This window comes from Myxocyprinus asiaticus, chromosome 3, assembly GCF_019703515.2.
Source record: "Myxocyprinus asiaticus isolate MX2 ecotype Aquarium Trade chromosome 3, UBuf_Myxa_2, whole genome shotgun sequence".
Taxonomy (NCBI): Eukaryota; Metazoa; Chordata; class Actinopteri; order Cypriniformes; family Catostomidae; genus Myxocyprinus; species Myxocyprinus asiaticus.
In genome coordinates this window covers 48,365,813-48,381,990 of record NC_059346.1, presented here as the reverse complement: position 1 = coordinate 48,381,990, position 16,178 = coordinate 48,365,813, and the positions used below count along the sequence as shown (strand labels likewise).

The window sequence follows — 16,178 nt, the reverse complement described above, 5'->3', positions numbered from 1 at the left end:
TCGACGTATTACATCAAGATCCTCCAAGTCAGACCTTCACAAGCATTGCCGACATGCTCGACAGTTGACGCTGAATATCTGCGGCCCTATCTGGGGTATCAGCTTAAGCATGTAAGTGTCTTTTAATGTCTCCAGAACCTGAGGATCTTGAATTCTTTGACATATTGTCCTCATAGAACAGTTATGGAACATGGTCTCCATGTTTCACCGGTTTATGACACAAAAAGTATTAAAAACTAGCAAAGTGTGCAGAGCTCACCGTTCACACATCCGACCCTCGCATGGTGCCACGCGACTCCCTTAAGTGTACATTTTTTAATCAGTGCAGCAATATATCAGTGCTCTTTGTCCCACGTCCCGCATGTCGTGAGCAATATTTACACATTTACCGGAAACCATTGCAGCTAATCCGGGTGGATTAACTGTATAAATCCATGTAAACATCCAAGTTAAGTGTAAATGCCTTTTGCTCTGCCGTTCGCGTGGTTGACAACTGGAGCACGAACAGACAGCATTTCAGCTGTGATAAGCCTTAATGCAGAAGCTGTATTTCCCAATTGTAGTCCAGTAGTAAAACCGAGTGAGGGGCAATTGCCGATGACTTCAAAGAAACCACTCACTGACTGGCAGTGCTGACTAAAATGAACATTTGTTCAACTCGCTCATAACACACAAAAATGGTCTTTTGGCGCCCCTGCTGGCTAAAATCTTTAATGTCACAGGGAAAAATGAAAAGACACATATCTAGCTTTTTACACATCTGCGCTGCTCTTACACTTTAGTTTAGAATGCCATGAACAAAAGCGGAGTGATACAAACAGTGAAGCATCTGACTGCTGCTGTTCTGAGACATCAGCACTCAAGGAACGTCTCTCGTCCAGTCAGATTCGAGGACTGGAACTAACTGTTGCATATTAGGTTGATAGTTGTTTGGTATGAAGCAAAGAATGATTGGATAATGAGCAGTAATGTTAGAGTTTACAACCCACTGGTAGTTGATACAGTTTGAACCTGTAGCATCAGCTGTAGAGAGGATGAGACAAGCGCTCTGCCTTTCAGAGGTATGACTGCATTAGTATCAGTAAATGTGCTCATCTCCTGTTTCTAATGTAATACAAGATTCTTCCACTTTCCTCGCCATATCTGTTCATGATAACCATCTTACTCTCACTGATTTTAGTCCCACATTCAACGATTCACAGAAAACAAGTTTTTTCTTACTGTAAAAAAAAATGACTAATTAAAATAAATAAATAATTTTTGTTCTTAATCAGCATTTTGTCTTTTTTTAGACTTTTTTTTTTTACCTTAGAAGCAAAACTGTCAAATTTGAAGACATTAGTTTATTTTTATTTTAGTAGGTTATTTTTCTGACCGCAGTGGCAGATTGCTTATTGTTTTAAGCATAAATGTAAACAAAATTTTGTGAGGTTTATGCTTAAAACGAGAAAACAAATTTAAAAGAAAAGAAAATTCCCAACAGGGTAAGAAATATCAAATTAATTAAAGATTCTCTGAAAACAAGTCTTATAATCTTACATAGTTATGCATCAAGTACATTTATCTTGTTTAAAGAATGTTTAGATACTTTTACCTGAAAACAAGACAAAAAAGAAAATAATAATAATAATAATTATTATTATTATTAATTGTTTTTCTTACTGCAATTTTTCTTTTCAAAATTTTATAATTTTCCTCATGCGTTCATTTTCTTTAAAGCGAAAATGTGGGGGGGGGGGCCTGGGTGGCTCAGCAAGTAAAGACACTGACTACCACACCTGGAGTCGCAAGTTCGAATCCAGGGCGTGCTGAGTGAATCCAGTCAGGCTTCCGAAGCAACCAATTGGCCCGGTGGGTAGAGTCACGTTGAGTTAACCTCCTCGTGGTTGCTATAATGTGGTTCTTGCTCTCGGTGGGGCACGTGGTGAGTTGTGCGTGGATGCCACGGAGAATAGCGTGAGCCTCCACATGCGCTACGTCTCTGCGGTAACACGCTCAACAAGCCATGTGATAAGATGCGCGGATTAACTGTCTCAGATGCGGAGGCAACTGAGATTCGTCCTCCGCTTCCCGGATTGAGTTACTACGCCACTATGAAGACCTAGAGCGCATTGGGAATTGGGCATACCAAACTGGGGAGAAAGGTGAGAAAATGTAAAAAATAAATAAAGCGAGAATGTAACCACATATTTACGATTGCAGGGAAGCAAATGTAACAGTTAAAGAAAAACAATTGAAAACCAAAAATGAACATTATCTCATTATTCACTCACCCTCATGCCATCCCAGATGTGTATGACTTTCTTTCTTGCAAAACAAGCTGCCACACTCCCCATCTCTGCACACCACTCCGGAAATGATGGCGCTCTGTCCGACTTCCAACCCCTTAAACTAATTTGTCTGTCAATCATAATACTAGTCAGAACCCAATTTTTTATATATTTGTCCCCCAAATTTATGACCACCCCATCACCCAAAATACAAAGTCTGGGGCAAAGTACAATTTTAGTGCCCAAAACGTCACACAAATAACCTCAAAAATCTTGGATCTTAACATACCCCCAAAAGACATGGGTTGTGTCTCCAACTTCTGACTGGCATCGCCAGCAGGTGGGTGTGTTTCTAATTGACTTGTTTTTAACGTGTAACTGTTATTTTTCCAATCATTTGTGCAGAATGCTCTTACCCTGACTAGAAGTATCCGGCCCAGACAACTGATACAACACCATGACGTGGCAATGAGGATGTTCATGTACAACAAATCCAAGCAAAATGCCAGCACTCCAGTTGTAATGTTCAGTTCCAGTGTTTGTGTGTGTAATACAGCCTCACTTTCATTTCAGCCTCATTAGCAGCATCTACATTTTACAATGTATTCTCATATTCCACAGAAGAAACTAAACAGTACAGGTTTTTAAAAAACATGAGGGTGAGTAAATTACACTATTTTCATTTTTAAGTAAATCAACCCAAAGACAATGTTACGGTTTATTTAAATTTTGTATCGCAATTTCATTTCAAGACATGACATTGTAACTTAAAATTATTACACATTTTAAAAGGTGTCCTCTATTGGAGCTGGAACCACTGAGTTTTGGAGCAGGTGAGTCAAGTGCTCAAAGTTAATGGGCAGTACACAGGAGAAACATCTGTAAAAGATGGCAGAAACTAATGAGTCAATTATCATTGTCAGAACATGATGCTGTATTTTTAGAAAGGAACCTCCTAAAACATTCACACAAAAGTGCTAAAATGTAGAATTCAAATCAATATTACCTTACAAATTCGAATCAATATTATCTTACAATGGCTTAACATAATGTGAAACCAATTTATTGGCATAGCAGATCTTGTACACTGTGTAATATAGGGTATTAATTTATGGTTTATGCTCCTAAGATCATCTAATTTAATTCATGTTTTATAAAGACACTATCTGTACACTGATGTTTTGTAGTGTCTAGTAGTGTGTTTGTTTGGATCTGCCATGTAACATTAAGAGTAAAGGTTTTGATGACACATTTCAGTCAAGAAACTTAAGTAATGTGGCCATTATCTGATTAGCTTGAGGAGAGGATGGGTGGAGTCCACCTATTTATAGATTTGTGTGCATGTCTTGATGCTAGATTTGCATGTAGCGAACTGCAAATGCACAGTAAGCAATTCACAAATGATTGCTGGACAGAGTTGTGTTTGTGAGTTAAAAAATATATTTTTAAATCATTTTTTATCTCATTTTATTTATTTGTGAATTCACTTTATTTTTGTGAAGCTCCTAACATATATTTGTGGATCTCATTCAATTTATTTGTGAACCAACTTTCTATTTGTGAATATCTTTCCATTTGTATGTTTATATGAAACAAATCCATCTCCATACAGCTTTCTCGCAGTAAGCCACATTCTCGCAATAACCCTCTTTTTGGTGTCCATCTATTCTAAACGTACTGACAGAACGGTTTGCTCATCAAATGTGATCAACTTGTGTCCACACTCAACAGCGCCACCCAGTGCATTCTGTTATAACTGCGAGTTTTAGTTTGTATGTTCAGGATTTAACAAGTATCTCACTGTATATGTGGCCAGCAAAGCAAAACTTTGCGAAATTCAAATAGTATTTTTACTATTATTGCAGAACAAATACTCGAGTATTCGACTACTTGTGCACATCAATAGAACAGATGACTTTCAAGGTTGACACAGGTTGAGGTCAACATCTGTAAATTCTTGGTCTTCAGCTGGGGCTCACAGAAAAACCTGCAATAAAAATACAATGCAGTTCAAATATTGCCATATTACCCTCTTCAGTATCAAATCTTATCTGGTCACATGAGTATTCCCAATGCTATAAGAACTCTTATGACGACTTTAAAACCCTATAAAGTTTTTTGTTTCCTGGGCAATACAGCATTTGAGAGGCTGAAGTGAGGAACAGTGAATAAGTTGGCCACATTTCTGTGAAAATTATTGAAAATAGGGTCCCTGCAAATACTGAGGTCATGTGACTTTGTATTAAAACTCAGGCATCAATTCACAATCTTAATTTAAAGTAACATGGCAGCATTGTGAGAAGTCCACTGACCTCATGGCAAATGTTCCTACCTGTTTTCATGAAAAATAGGCTACATGCTGCAAAATCAGTTAAAGAAAAAAATTTAATATGTTAGAAAATAGCAATAAATTAATTTGTTTCATTAATTATTTTATGAGGTATTTTTTATATTCTTGCCCTTTTAAGGGTTAATAATCAGCAGGCTTACAAAATATTTCATAAGAACTTTTTTTCTGGAGTAATTAATGTGCATCAGTCAGTGTACAGGCAACATTTATTTCCATCTGTTTTTTGTTCTGCAACATGTTTGCTTCATTCATGTATTTGCAAACCCTATAGATACAAACGCTTGGAAAGGTGGACATTTGTAATCATTGATGAGAAAACTTTTACCATTCAGTGATGTGGCTCTGTTGAGGAGTTCCTCACTAAAGGCAAAAGAAAAGACATCAATCACAGTGAAACTGCATTTCAACAGTATGTCATTCCATAATAAAATCAAGTCTTATGAATGTAAATTCTAGAATTATACAGAAATAACAGGTTATATTATTTTAACTCCACCCTACAGTATATCAATCATTGTCTTGAGATATTTGGCATTACAATACTCAAAAAGAATACCACTGTTTTCTGTATTTGAACCAAGACAATCCCTAAAAAAAATAAATGCTGCTGAAAAATTTCAACAATGCAAAAAATGTTATTGTCTAAAAACTATTACTTTCTGAAGCATGAAGCAAATTAAACAGGGATAAAACACAGCACCCGTCTCTCTGAAATAGAAAAATACATACAAGTGACATTATTAAACAGTATTATTTACAGTCCTACTACTAATCGTCCTCATAAAATCCTCATATTTAATCCTTTAGTTAAAACACAAAAGACACCAACTGTTTCCCAGCGCAATTTATATGTACAGCAGATGAAAATGTATTTAAATGTATGCTAATATAATGACAGTTTTAAAATGTATTCACCTTGTGTAGGCTATAATTTATTCAGTATGGCGTGCGGCACAACTGCAGGCTCGCAAGTGCCATAAAACATTCACGAGAGGAAGACAGATAAATGAATTAACTAAAGTTAAAGTTTAGAAAATATGAGTGAAATTGATCATAGGAAAGTTGACCATCTACAACAACTGAAATGAGTCCAACATGTGAATTATCTAAATTTACCTCAGTTACCGGCTGCCTCATGGAAGACTGGGCAGTGCTCAAATAGGGCATTTAATTACAAAATTACAAAGCGGGAATGTTTTTAAAACACTGAAGGATAAAATAATTCAACTCTAAATTGATATTCAATGATAGACTGATAAAATATTGTGTAAAATGATGAATAAAAGTACATTTATGCTTTCCTTTTTCTAGCGACGCATCCACTGACGGTTGGCCCGGTGTAGATTCAAAAACGCGCATGCGCAGAAGTCCGACTTCTCTAACCAAGTTTCAGCATAGAACAAACGTTAAGATTTCGACCAACTTATGTTGATGAATCAACCTCATTCCGATGTTGAATATATGTTATATGTCCAGCATAACAACGTTCTGATATATCGACCAAATAGTGAATGCTGATTCAACATTAAAAAAAACTGATCAAGGACTGATCCTGACACTTACAACTAAAAATAGACGTTGAATCGACGTTTCCTTGCTATCTGGATTGATTTACTGATTTATAGAACAGCAATGAACTAATTCAGGAACACAGTTCTCAGCTTGTTTGAGATGTGTAGCTACATAAATATGACATGCAACAGATTTATATTAATCAATATATTAATAATATTAATAGCGATTACAATATCAAGGGAAATAATGTTCAATTATGATTTGTCATAATTGTGCAGTCCACCTCCCGCCAACAGCTCATAAGAATCACTGCCGCTTACAACTCCCACAACGTAACAAGCTTACTGGGTCGCAGCCACCGCGAGTAATGGCCTCTACATGGCAGCTGTAACCATAAATCACTAATGATGGCTTTGTGTTGTTAGACCATAGTTCTTGCATTTACATTCAGTGGCAGTGCTTGACGAAGCATGCATGATGACAACAGTGGCTGAGTTCGGAATGACATACTACCATACTACTTCAACCATATACAGGTGCATCTCAATAAATTAGAATGTCGTGGAAAAGTTCATTTATTTCAGTAATTCAACTCAAATTGTGAAACTCGTGTATTAAATAAATTCAATGCACACAGACTGAAGTAGTTTAAGTCTTTGGTTCTTTTAATTGTGATGATTTTGGCTCACATTTAACAAAAACCCACCAATTCACTATCTCAAAAAATTAGAATACATCATAAGACCAATAAAAAAAAACATTTTTAGTGAATTGTTGGCCTTCAGGAAAGTATGTTCATTTACTGTATATGTACTCAATACTTGGTAGGGGCTCCTTTTGCTTTAATTACTGCCTCAATTCGGCGTGACATGGAGGTGATCAGTTTGTGGCACTGCTGAGGTGGTATGGAAGCCCAGATTTCTTTGACAGTGGCCTTCAGCTCATCTGCATTTTTTGGTCTCTTGTTTCTCATTTTCCTCTTGACAACACCCCATAGATTCTCTATGGGGTTCAGGTCTGGTGAGTTTGCTGGCCAGTCAAGCACACCAACACCATGGTCATTTAACCAACTTTTGGTGCTTTTGGCAGTGTGGGCAGGTGCCAAATCCTGCTGGAAAATGAAATCAGCATCTTTAAAAAGCTGGTCAGCAGAAGGAAGCATGAAGTGCTCCAAAATTTCTTGGTAAACGGGTGCAGTGACTTTGGTTTTCAAAAAACACAATGGACCAACACCAGCAGATGACATTGCACCCCAAATCATCACAGACTGTGGAAACTTAACACTGGACTTCAAGCAACTTGGGCTATGAGCTTCTCCACCCTTCCTCCAGACTCTAGGACCTTGGTTTCCAAATGAAATACAAAACTTGCTCTCATCTGAAAAGAGGACTTTGGAACACTGGGCAACAGTCCAGTTCTTCTTCTCCTTAGCCCAGGTAAGACGCCTCTGATGTTGTCTGTGGTTCAGGAGTGGCTTAACAAGAGGAATACGACAACTGTAGCCAAATTCCTTGACATGTCTGTGTGTGGTGGCTCTTGATGCCTTGACCCCAGCCTCAGTCCATTCCTTGTGAAGTTCACCCAAATTCTTGAATCGATTTTGCTTGACAATCATAAGGCTGCGGTTCTCTCGGTTGGTTGTGCATCTTTTTCTTCCACACTTTTTCCTTCCACTCAACTCTGTTAACATGCTTGGATACAGCACTCTGTGAGCAGCCAGCTTCTTTGGCAATGAATGTTTGTGGCTTACCCTCCTTGTGAAGGGTGTCAATGATTGTCTTCTGGACAACTGTCAGATCAGCAGTCTTCCCCATGATTGTGTAGCCTAGTGAACCAAACTGAGAGACCATTTTGAAGGCTCAGGAAACCTTTGCAGGTGTTTTGAGTTGATTAGCTGACTGGCATGTCACCATATTCTAATTTTTTGAGATAGTGAATTGGTGGGTTTTTGTTAAATGTGCGCCAAAATCATCACAATTAAAAGAACCAAAGACTTAAACTACTTCAGTCTGTGTGCATTGAATTTATTTAATACACGAGTTTCACAATTTGAGTTGAATTACTGAAATAAATGAACTTTTCCACGACATTCTAATTTATTGAGATGCACCTGTATGTCTATGGCAGAAACAGAGTAGTATGGTAGTATGTCATTCTGAGCTCAGTCACAGAGGCAGAGAACTAGCAAATTCTCAGTAATGAAGATGCCACACCAACTAATAGTTGAAATAATAATCACATTTAGTGCACTGGTAATACACTGCTGTCTTGACTAAGACTATAAACCGAGACCTAGACCAAGACACTGAGTAACGAGACCCAGATCCAGACCAAGACCGCCTTTATATGGTCTTTAGACGTCTTGAGACCAAGACCACAAGATCAAGACTCCAACTCTGCAAATTGCATATTAATTCTGCTTTGTATTTGTTTAGTACAGCAAAAAACAAAAAGTGCTACAACTGCACTCGGTCTACCCTATTTATAACTGAGCCTTTGTTCATTATTACTATTGCTACTTGTTGTTAGTCCTCTTTATTTTCTGCTCAGTTTTCTCAGTTTACATGTTGCCTTCGATTACTGATGTCTTTTCCTGAATCTGTTGTTACTAAGTAACTTGTACTCTGCACTGTTATTGTAGTAGTAATATTTCTGCTTATTTGTTGCTATTACATGCTTACTTTATTTGCACTTTTGCTATTTCACTTCCTATGACTTTATTTTGCACTATTGCATTGCTTTGGCAATCCAACATGTTCAGTTATTCACTGAAATTCATTGTGCATGGGTGAACTATTGCATGCTTACTCAACAGGTGGGGCTTAAATGATATGTAATCTGAATGTGTGATTCTTGGCAGATGTCCCCCAAAATCCAGCGCATCTCATTGGCTTTGCGTCCCACTGACGTCACCACTTTCATTTGTAGCGGAAGCCGAGAGTTTTTTTAAGTTGTAAACTGATCTCTCGTGCGAGTGGATATGCTGTTCGTGGCGCGTGGAGGAAAACATGATCACGCGCTTTTTTAAAAGGAGACATTTAAGGCGGGCAGCCCCAGTTGTTTTAGAGTAATACAGACATTTTTAGGACTTTCCCCCGCTGTCTCGGAGTATATTGGCGTGTCTCGCGCAATGTGGGAACAGGAGGAATTTGAGAAGCACTGGAGGAATGAGTTTCCCGACGGCGAAGTGCCCGTGATGAATCTCAGCTCGGTGGAGGACATCGAGGCACAGCTGGAGGAATGCAAGGCGAATTTGAAGGTGTTACAACAGGCTTTGTCGGAGGAGAAGTTCAAGGTGATTTACCTGCAGACCACCATCGCGCAGAAGAAGAAAAGTTACAACATCGAGAGGTGGTGGAACAAGGCGGAGGAGAAGAAGGATGTTCCTTCAAAGCCCGATCAAGTAGACGGCACTCAAGCGGCCAGAATAAAACCTCACGGGACAGACAGCAGAGGAGGAGGTGAACCTTTTGCGCTTGATATGCCCAGAGGCAGTAAGACAGGTAAGCCCATCCTCGTCCCCCCTCGGAAAAAGCCCGATGTTCAGGAGGAATCCGCTCGTGATGTCTCTCAACTGGACAAGTGTGTTGCCGAGCGAAGGAATAGTGAACAGGACAGTGACCACGAGTACGAGGACGTGGAGCTGAACGAGAACTTCCTGCGTAAAAACATCGTCAACCCAAAGAGTAACGCTCGTGAGGAGAATCTCCGGGTCCGTATAAGTCGAGATCTGGACTGTGATGATGGGAGACTGTCTCCTTTAGTGGCGCTCCGCGGATGTCACGGATCTGGACTTAGCACACCTGACAGACGCAGTGACGGATACCTGAGCTCCGAACATGACGACGACTCCGCAGGTAGGACGAAGCTAAAACATTTAAAACGCTTCCCATAACAGTCTCTTACCACTGGCAAATTGCCAAGGTCTCTTAAGAAGCAATGTGAAGTGTTGTCACTGACTGTCACTTATCAAAAATGCAAGTGTGCTTGTTTCGACAGCTGAATTGCACGTTTAATTATGAATGTGTGTTACAATCGGAAGCTGCCGTTGGCCAATTAAGTTGCAGCATAGGACGTTCCACTCAGTAAAGTTTGGTTTATGTTGTGAGTGATTGTCAGTAAATGGTGCACTCCATAATAATAAAGTTTTACTCCAAAAGAAATGAACATTAATTTGGAAACATAAAACGGTGACCACCCATAAGATGAAGACTCCACTCATATCTGTCCTTTTAAAAGCTGTTTTATTGTACATGGAGACAGGGGCGGGTTTACGTTTTCTGAGGCCTCAAGCAACCTACTAACTCGGGGCCCCATTCCGAAAAATCTTGCCAAAAAAGTGACACAATTTATTTTAAAGATAATTAATGCATGTTTTCCAGTTTTTCCACAATAGAGTACATATATGTTTACAAAACACGCGTGTGTGTGTGTGTGTGAACAGGGTGTGCAAAACCTACTACTTTACCCAGTAATATTTTGAAATTCATTTGTTACAGTATATATTAATATTATAACCCAACAATTATTTGTTGTTGTCCAGATTGTCATTATAATATGATACAGTATTATTATTATTACTTTGAGGATTTGTTGTATACAATAGCAATATAGTTCTGTCTTATTTACTTTCACCTGGAGCTTATATTCTAATGCTGCAGTGTATTGTTCATCATGTTGCAAAAGGCTTTATTTTATGTATAAAATATATAACATTCGTTACAGTATTGTAACAGTAAACATACAAGCCACAGTGGCCCCTCAGCACACTAGAGCATAAGAAAAAAAAAAACATTGCCGTTTATCAAGCGCTGAAACTTTGCTTGGTGCAGAATAATCTGGAATAGTATTAAAAATTGTAACAGTCCCTTTTTGCAGCCTGAACTTGTTCAGAAGGTTAAATCTTTGTGACACCTGCGCTAAAAACAATTTAGATATTCATCTAAGACGAGAACAAGCCCAGAGAAGTCAGCAGCGCTTCTGGACAGTGTTGATGTATGGCTTCTGCTTGCATAATCAAGTCTTAACTTGCATCTCTGGATGCAGCGGCGAGTGGTTTTGTCTAACAAAGGTTACTAAAGTAATCCCAAGCCCATGTTCATGATATCCATTACAGATGAATTATGTTTTTTTAGCGATCAGAGATCACGCGCATTCAGAAATGGTTTTCGTCTTGCCCTTTACGCACCGAGATTTTCCCCGATTCCTTGAATCTTTTAACTATATTGTGCACTGTAAAGGGTGAAATGCCACGAATTCTTCCAATTTGTCTTTGAGGAACATTGTTCTCAAAGTGCTGAATTATTTGCTGAAGCATCTGTTGGCAAATTGACAAGTCTCAAATAATCCTTGCTCTTGAAGGACTAGGCTGTTTTTGGAGGCTCCTTATATACTATGACACGATTGCCTCACCTGTTTAACATCTCCTGATTCACAGTCTTGTTATTTTAACTCGTCAAATTATTATTAGTCTTAAATTGCCCCTGTCTCAACTATTTTGGAGCGTGTTGCAATCATCTGATTTGAAATTACTGTACATTTAAAAAAAAAAACAAAAAAAAAACAATGAAATTCACAAGGTAAAACATCATATTATGTGTAGTTGTAGTATTTTCAATTTAGCAAAGGGTGAATATAATTTACAAATCACTCCTTTTTGTTTTTATTAGCATTTTTCATACTGTCCAAACTTTTTTGGAATTGAGGTTGTATGAAAGATTTTATGGGAAAAATGAATGGGAAAAACTTCTGGAACCCAGATTGCTGAAAAAGTGGGCGGGCACTGTTGTGCTCTATAGCTGCTACTCTGTTATTGGACACTTTCACACATGATTTGGATTAACCATGATTAATTGAATTTATCGATGAATAGTGAATAGGTGTGTTTGACTTCATTCAGGGCTGCGAAGACCAATCGGTGCTGGACTTGAAGCAGTGCATGTCGATTAGAAATTTTCGACGACTTTAGACAGCGCCACCACCCGCATCACTGTGTTGTATGCCATCAAAGTACCACGAGCGATTTTAAGACTAGCTGGCTGGCTCAGCTGGCGCAGTTGCTCCAGAACGTCTGCACAAGCTCTACTGAAGACGACACAGCGAATTCACGATTGGCCAGACTCTCGGATGACAATGAGAACATGCGTTACATGGGCTGTGTTCACAGTGGCATACTTCACATACTACTCTTGCTACGTATGGTATGTCATTCTATGGCAGAAATATTAAGAATAGTATGGTAGTATGCCATTACGAATGTGTTTGTTCTGACATCTTTTGTTCCACTAAACTCAATCTCACAAATCTGTGTTCTTATAACAGTAGTCTACATCATGTCTAAATCATTTTATATTATGTTTATCATAGTAATTAGTGGTAGACCGATAATCGTTGCTGATAGTTGCTTTTTGGAACTATCAGTTATCTGCAAAAATCTATGCTGATAATTGTTGAAAGTTTTTTTTATTCCTTTGTGTTAGTTTATTTCCTCTGTGGCCGCGCTGGAGGACTTTGCAGTTGAACGGCTGGGTTCTTCAGTATGACTGCGGCCTCTAGAGCTGAAATAAAAACAATCACGTAGGGATTTGCTGTATCTGTAGTAAATCTTTCATCATTGAAAATGTTCATCCATATTTTTATCCTTCAATGCATATTTTGATAACATAATCAAGTGTTCTAAATTGAAGCAAAGGCATGAAATTTTTTTATTTGTAAATGTGCCCCATCAGCACATACATTACAGTGTCTCCAACTTTATATCTTGTGAATAATAATAATAAACCTTATTTCTCATTAAACCTCTTCTGGTGAAATATATACAGTATATACAGTATAGTATATGTACATGTACATAACCATTCATCTTGTGAATATATAGGCTATAAAAGGCTTAATTTGGTAAATACTTATATATAGAACATTGTAACGGAGCCAAGTCTCTTCAAAACAAGAGTCCTTAGTGTGTTTTGGGCTTGTTTATAGTTAAAAGTCCCGTGTTTTTCTGGTTATTATTGGGATTTTGGGTAAACAATAAGCTGCATCTGGGGTTTTAATAAACTTGGACTCTTGTAGCCTCTATTTTTGTACCCGTCAAAGTAAGGAAAGGCTATGATAAAAAATAAATAAAATATATCGGCCGATTAATCGGTTACCGGCCTTTTCCACCGCCTTAGTTATCGGAATCTTCAAAATCCACTATCGGTTGACCTCTAATAGTAATATCATGTTTATTCATTAAAAAAATAAAAAATGATTAAAAAAAAATACTGATTCATTTATTAGTATTAAAATAATATAGGCTTTTATTGGACTTTCTTCTTGTACACACAACAGGCACTGTATTAAGCAGCGTACAATCTTTTCAAATGAATAATGTTTCTAGTTATTATGTGTAAAATTCAGACCTCTGTCTATCTGAACATCATCTGCAGTAAAGAAAGCAAACATTGCATGATATTCCGTGACTGATGTAGGTTCAGCACACGATTGGAAGCGCAAAGTGTTTTTAACTTCCCCGACTGCAACTGGCAAATCTCGCCGATCGGTAAGGCAAGATGCAGTCAAAGTCTTTCTAGCAAGTCAGTCCATTGTCAGCCATCTTTGGAATGCTCTCGGGAGGCTATTTCCAGTCATGACAGTTCAACTCCTGTCTACTTGATTGGGGAAAGACCGAAATCTCAATAGTTGGTCAAGATTATGATAAAGAAAAAAATAAAAAAAGAACATATTTTAAATCTGACAGCACTGGAATCATACATTTTGCTTCTTTACCTCAGATAATGCTTAAAAAAACAAAAAAATCCCATCTTGTATAGCTGATGCACATGCGTTTATTGATTAGTGAGGTCTGTATCTAAAAGGTGATTGGCTCTTTTACCTGTAAGGCGGGACTTCCTTTCTACATCCATTGACCGTTGGGCATTCCAATTTCTCCCATTCATTTTTTTTTAAAATTTTTTATTTGTATTTTTTTTTTTTTTTTTTTACCCGATTTGGAATGCCCATTCATTTTAATAGAAGTGGCCTGTCTCTGCTAAATAGTCTCTGGCACAGTTAAAGTCGAACACACCTAAATTCTACATCGACATTGTTAGCTGAAAACCGTTGTGTTTAAATGATGCTGCTTCCAGGCTCCTAGGTTTCAATTTAAGTCCAAGACAACATATTCCTAAAATGACTGAGTGCCCCTTTAAACTGACATAGGGGTGTGGATGCAGCATCATTCAAATGCAATAGTTTTGAATTAGCTATACCATTGTACAAATTTAGGAGGCAGAGGCCTCCAATCTGTGATGATCTGTGAGGCATCCTCACATCATGAAGCTGCTGTTTTTGACCCAAGTTAGAGTTTATGCTTAACTTTTATGCTGATCAAAGGCCAGATTTCCTCATTCTAAACATTGCTACATTTATGGTCAAAGCTAAAACAATAAAATTTATTAAAAACATGTGCAATAGGAAGCATGCTTTATTGTTAGTTTGTGTATTTGTCAGTATCTTTGAATGTATGTTTTCTCAAGTAGACTGAACAAAAGCTTTCAGGCAACTCTGTTTCCTCAGTACTGTTGAGATGTTCCATTACTGCAGAGAAATACATAAGATCACCATGCCTGTTTAGTGTAAATGTCTCTTAACTGGACTCTCATGAAGTTAGCATGAACATCACTGGCTTTCTAAAAGTGTTTGACAGTTTTTTGATTGTGACAGATTGACGGACTGATCTGGTACACTTAATATAGGATAATCGGGGATTAGGCTTGATTGGGTTGCAATGGGTCAGAAGGCAAAGAACATCTGGGCGTCTGGAGAGGGTGTATGGGTGTGGAAGAGAGACATTTCAAAGGCCCATTCACATCAAGAGTATTCATCACAAACAAGATTTTGAATGGAAACAATGCATTCCTATGGACCTATTCACACCAATGACAGAACCAAGTTTTTCTGTGGATGAATAGGTCAACTTTTGTCCTCTTCTGGTCATGACAACTCTCGCATCTTTTTCCAGTCATTCCAATACCAAATGCTCACTGACTTCCTGTCAGTTATATATTAACCACTCAATTCACCATTTGGGTGTGCACAGGGTGTTTAAAGGGAAAAGCCATTTTATAGGGTCAATATTGACCTTGCAAATTACAAGAATTCAGGCACTAATTAAAGTGAGGTTGACTTTCCTTTGGTACTAATCTCTGTAAGTGAGGCTTTGACACAGTTTGGGACTACAGTTAGACTCAACTGCATTGCCTCAATCGGTTTGGCAAATCATACTGACCTATTTGTCTGTCATCTTTTTTCTAAAGCCTCTTTGTGTGATTGCTTCCTGCTTAGGAAAATCGTACAACGCATTCTTACTCTGATCTCAAATTTTGAAAGCGCTGTCTAGCTTCAATGTTGATGGGATCATATTCATTCTGTGCCACTCACTTTACACCCTATGTATATACCAGGTTAGAGATGTTTTTTTCCCCCTGTCTTACAACACTGTCAGGTTGCTGGCATTAGCTCCTTCAACTTAGTCAAGAGTTTCCTTGCTGCCTGCATTGTGGTACAATTTCTCAAATGATAATCAAATCCCTTTATTGTCACTCAACCATATACACAAGTGCAACAGTGGGTGAAAGTCCTTGGTGCAGTTCCGAACAACATAGTAGTCGTGACAGTGATGAGACATATACGGTCGTGACTGCTATGTTTCTAGACTTCATCGCACGGAAGGATGCAGCTGGACCAAAAATATGTGGTTAGGATGTGTAAAGCACCTAGATGTCCTCTGTGATGATTCACTTTCAAGGTCTCACTTGCTCCTATCTGCAGGAAGACAGCTGCTCACCGCATAAGCTGAGAGTCTTAAATAGATATTAAAGGTGCTGTAAGCAAATTTTTTTTTGTCATGGAAAGGTATGCAAAAAATGTTCCTGCTCCCTGAAAGATATTAATGAAATAAGTGTCCTGAGATCTCTCACCAGTCTCTGTGACAGCTCTAGACTCTGTAAACAGCAAATAAAAATGTGTCCGTGGACAATGACACTTTCTGCCTGTCAATC

General features: G+C 38.2%; 1 protein-coding gene across 1 annotated transcript in view; it reads left to right on the top strand.

Moving 5' to 3' along the window:
* Window positions 1-9,086: 9,086 nt before the first annotated feature.
* LOC127421257 (active breakpoint cluster region-related protein) overlaps window positions 9,087-16,178 on the top strand; it is a 290,552-nt gene continuing 283,460 nt past the window's right edge. Inside the window, exon 1 of the mRNA XM_051664144.1 lies at window positions 9,087-9,992. Coding sequence (XP_051520104.1) covers window positions 9,266-9,992 — 727 coding nt within the window. The 5' untranslated portion in view covers window positions 9,087-9,265. The remainder of the gene's footprint in view (window positions 9,993-16,178) is intronic.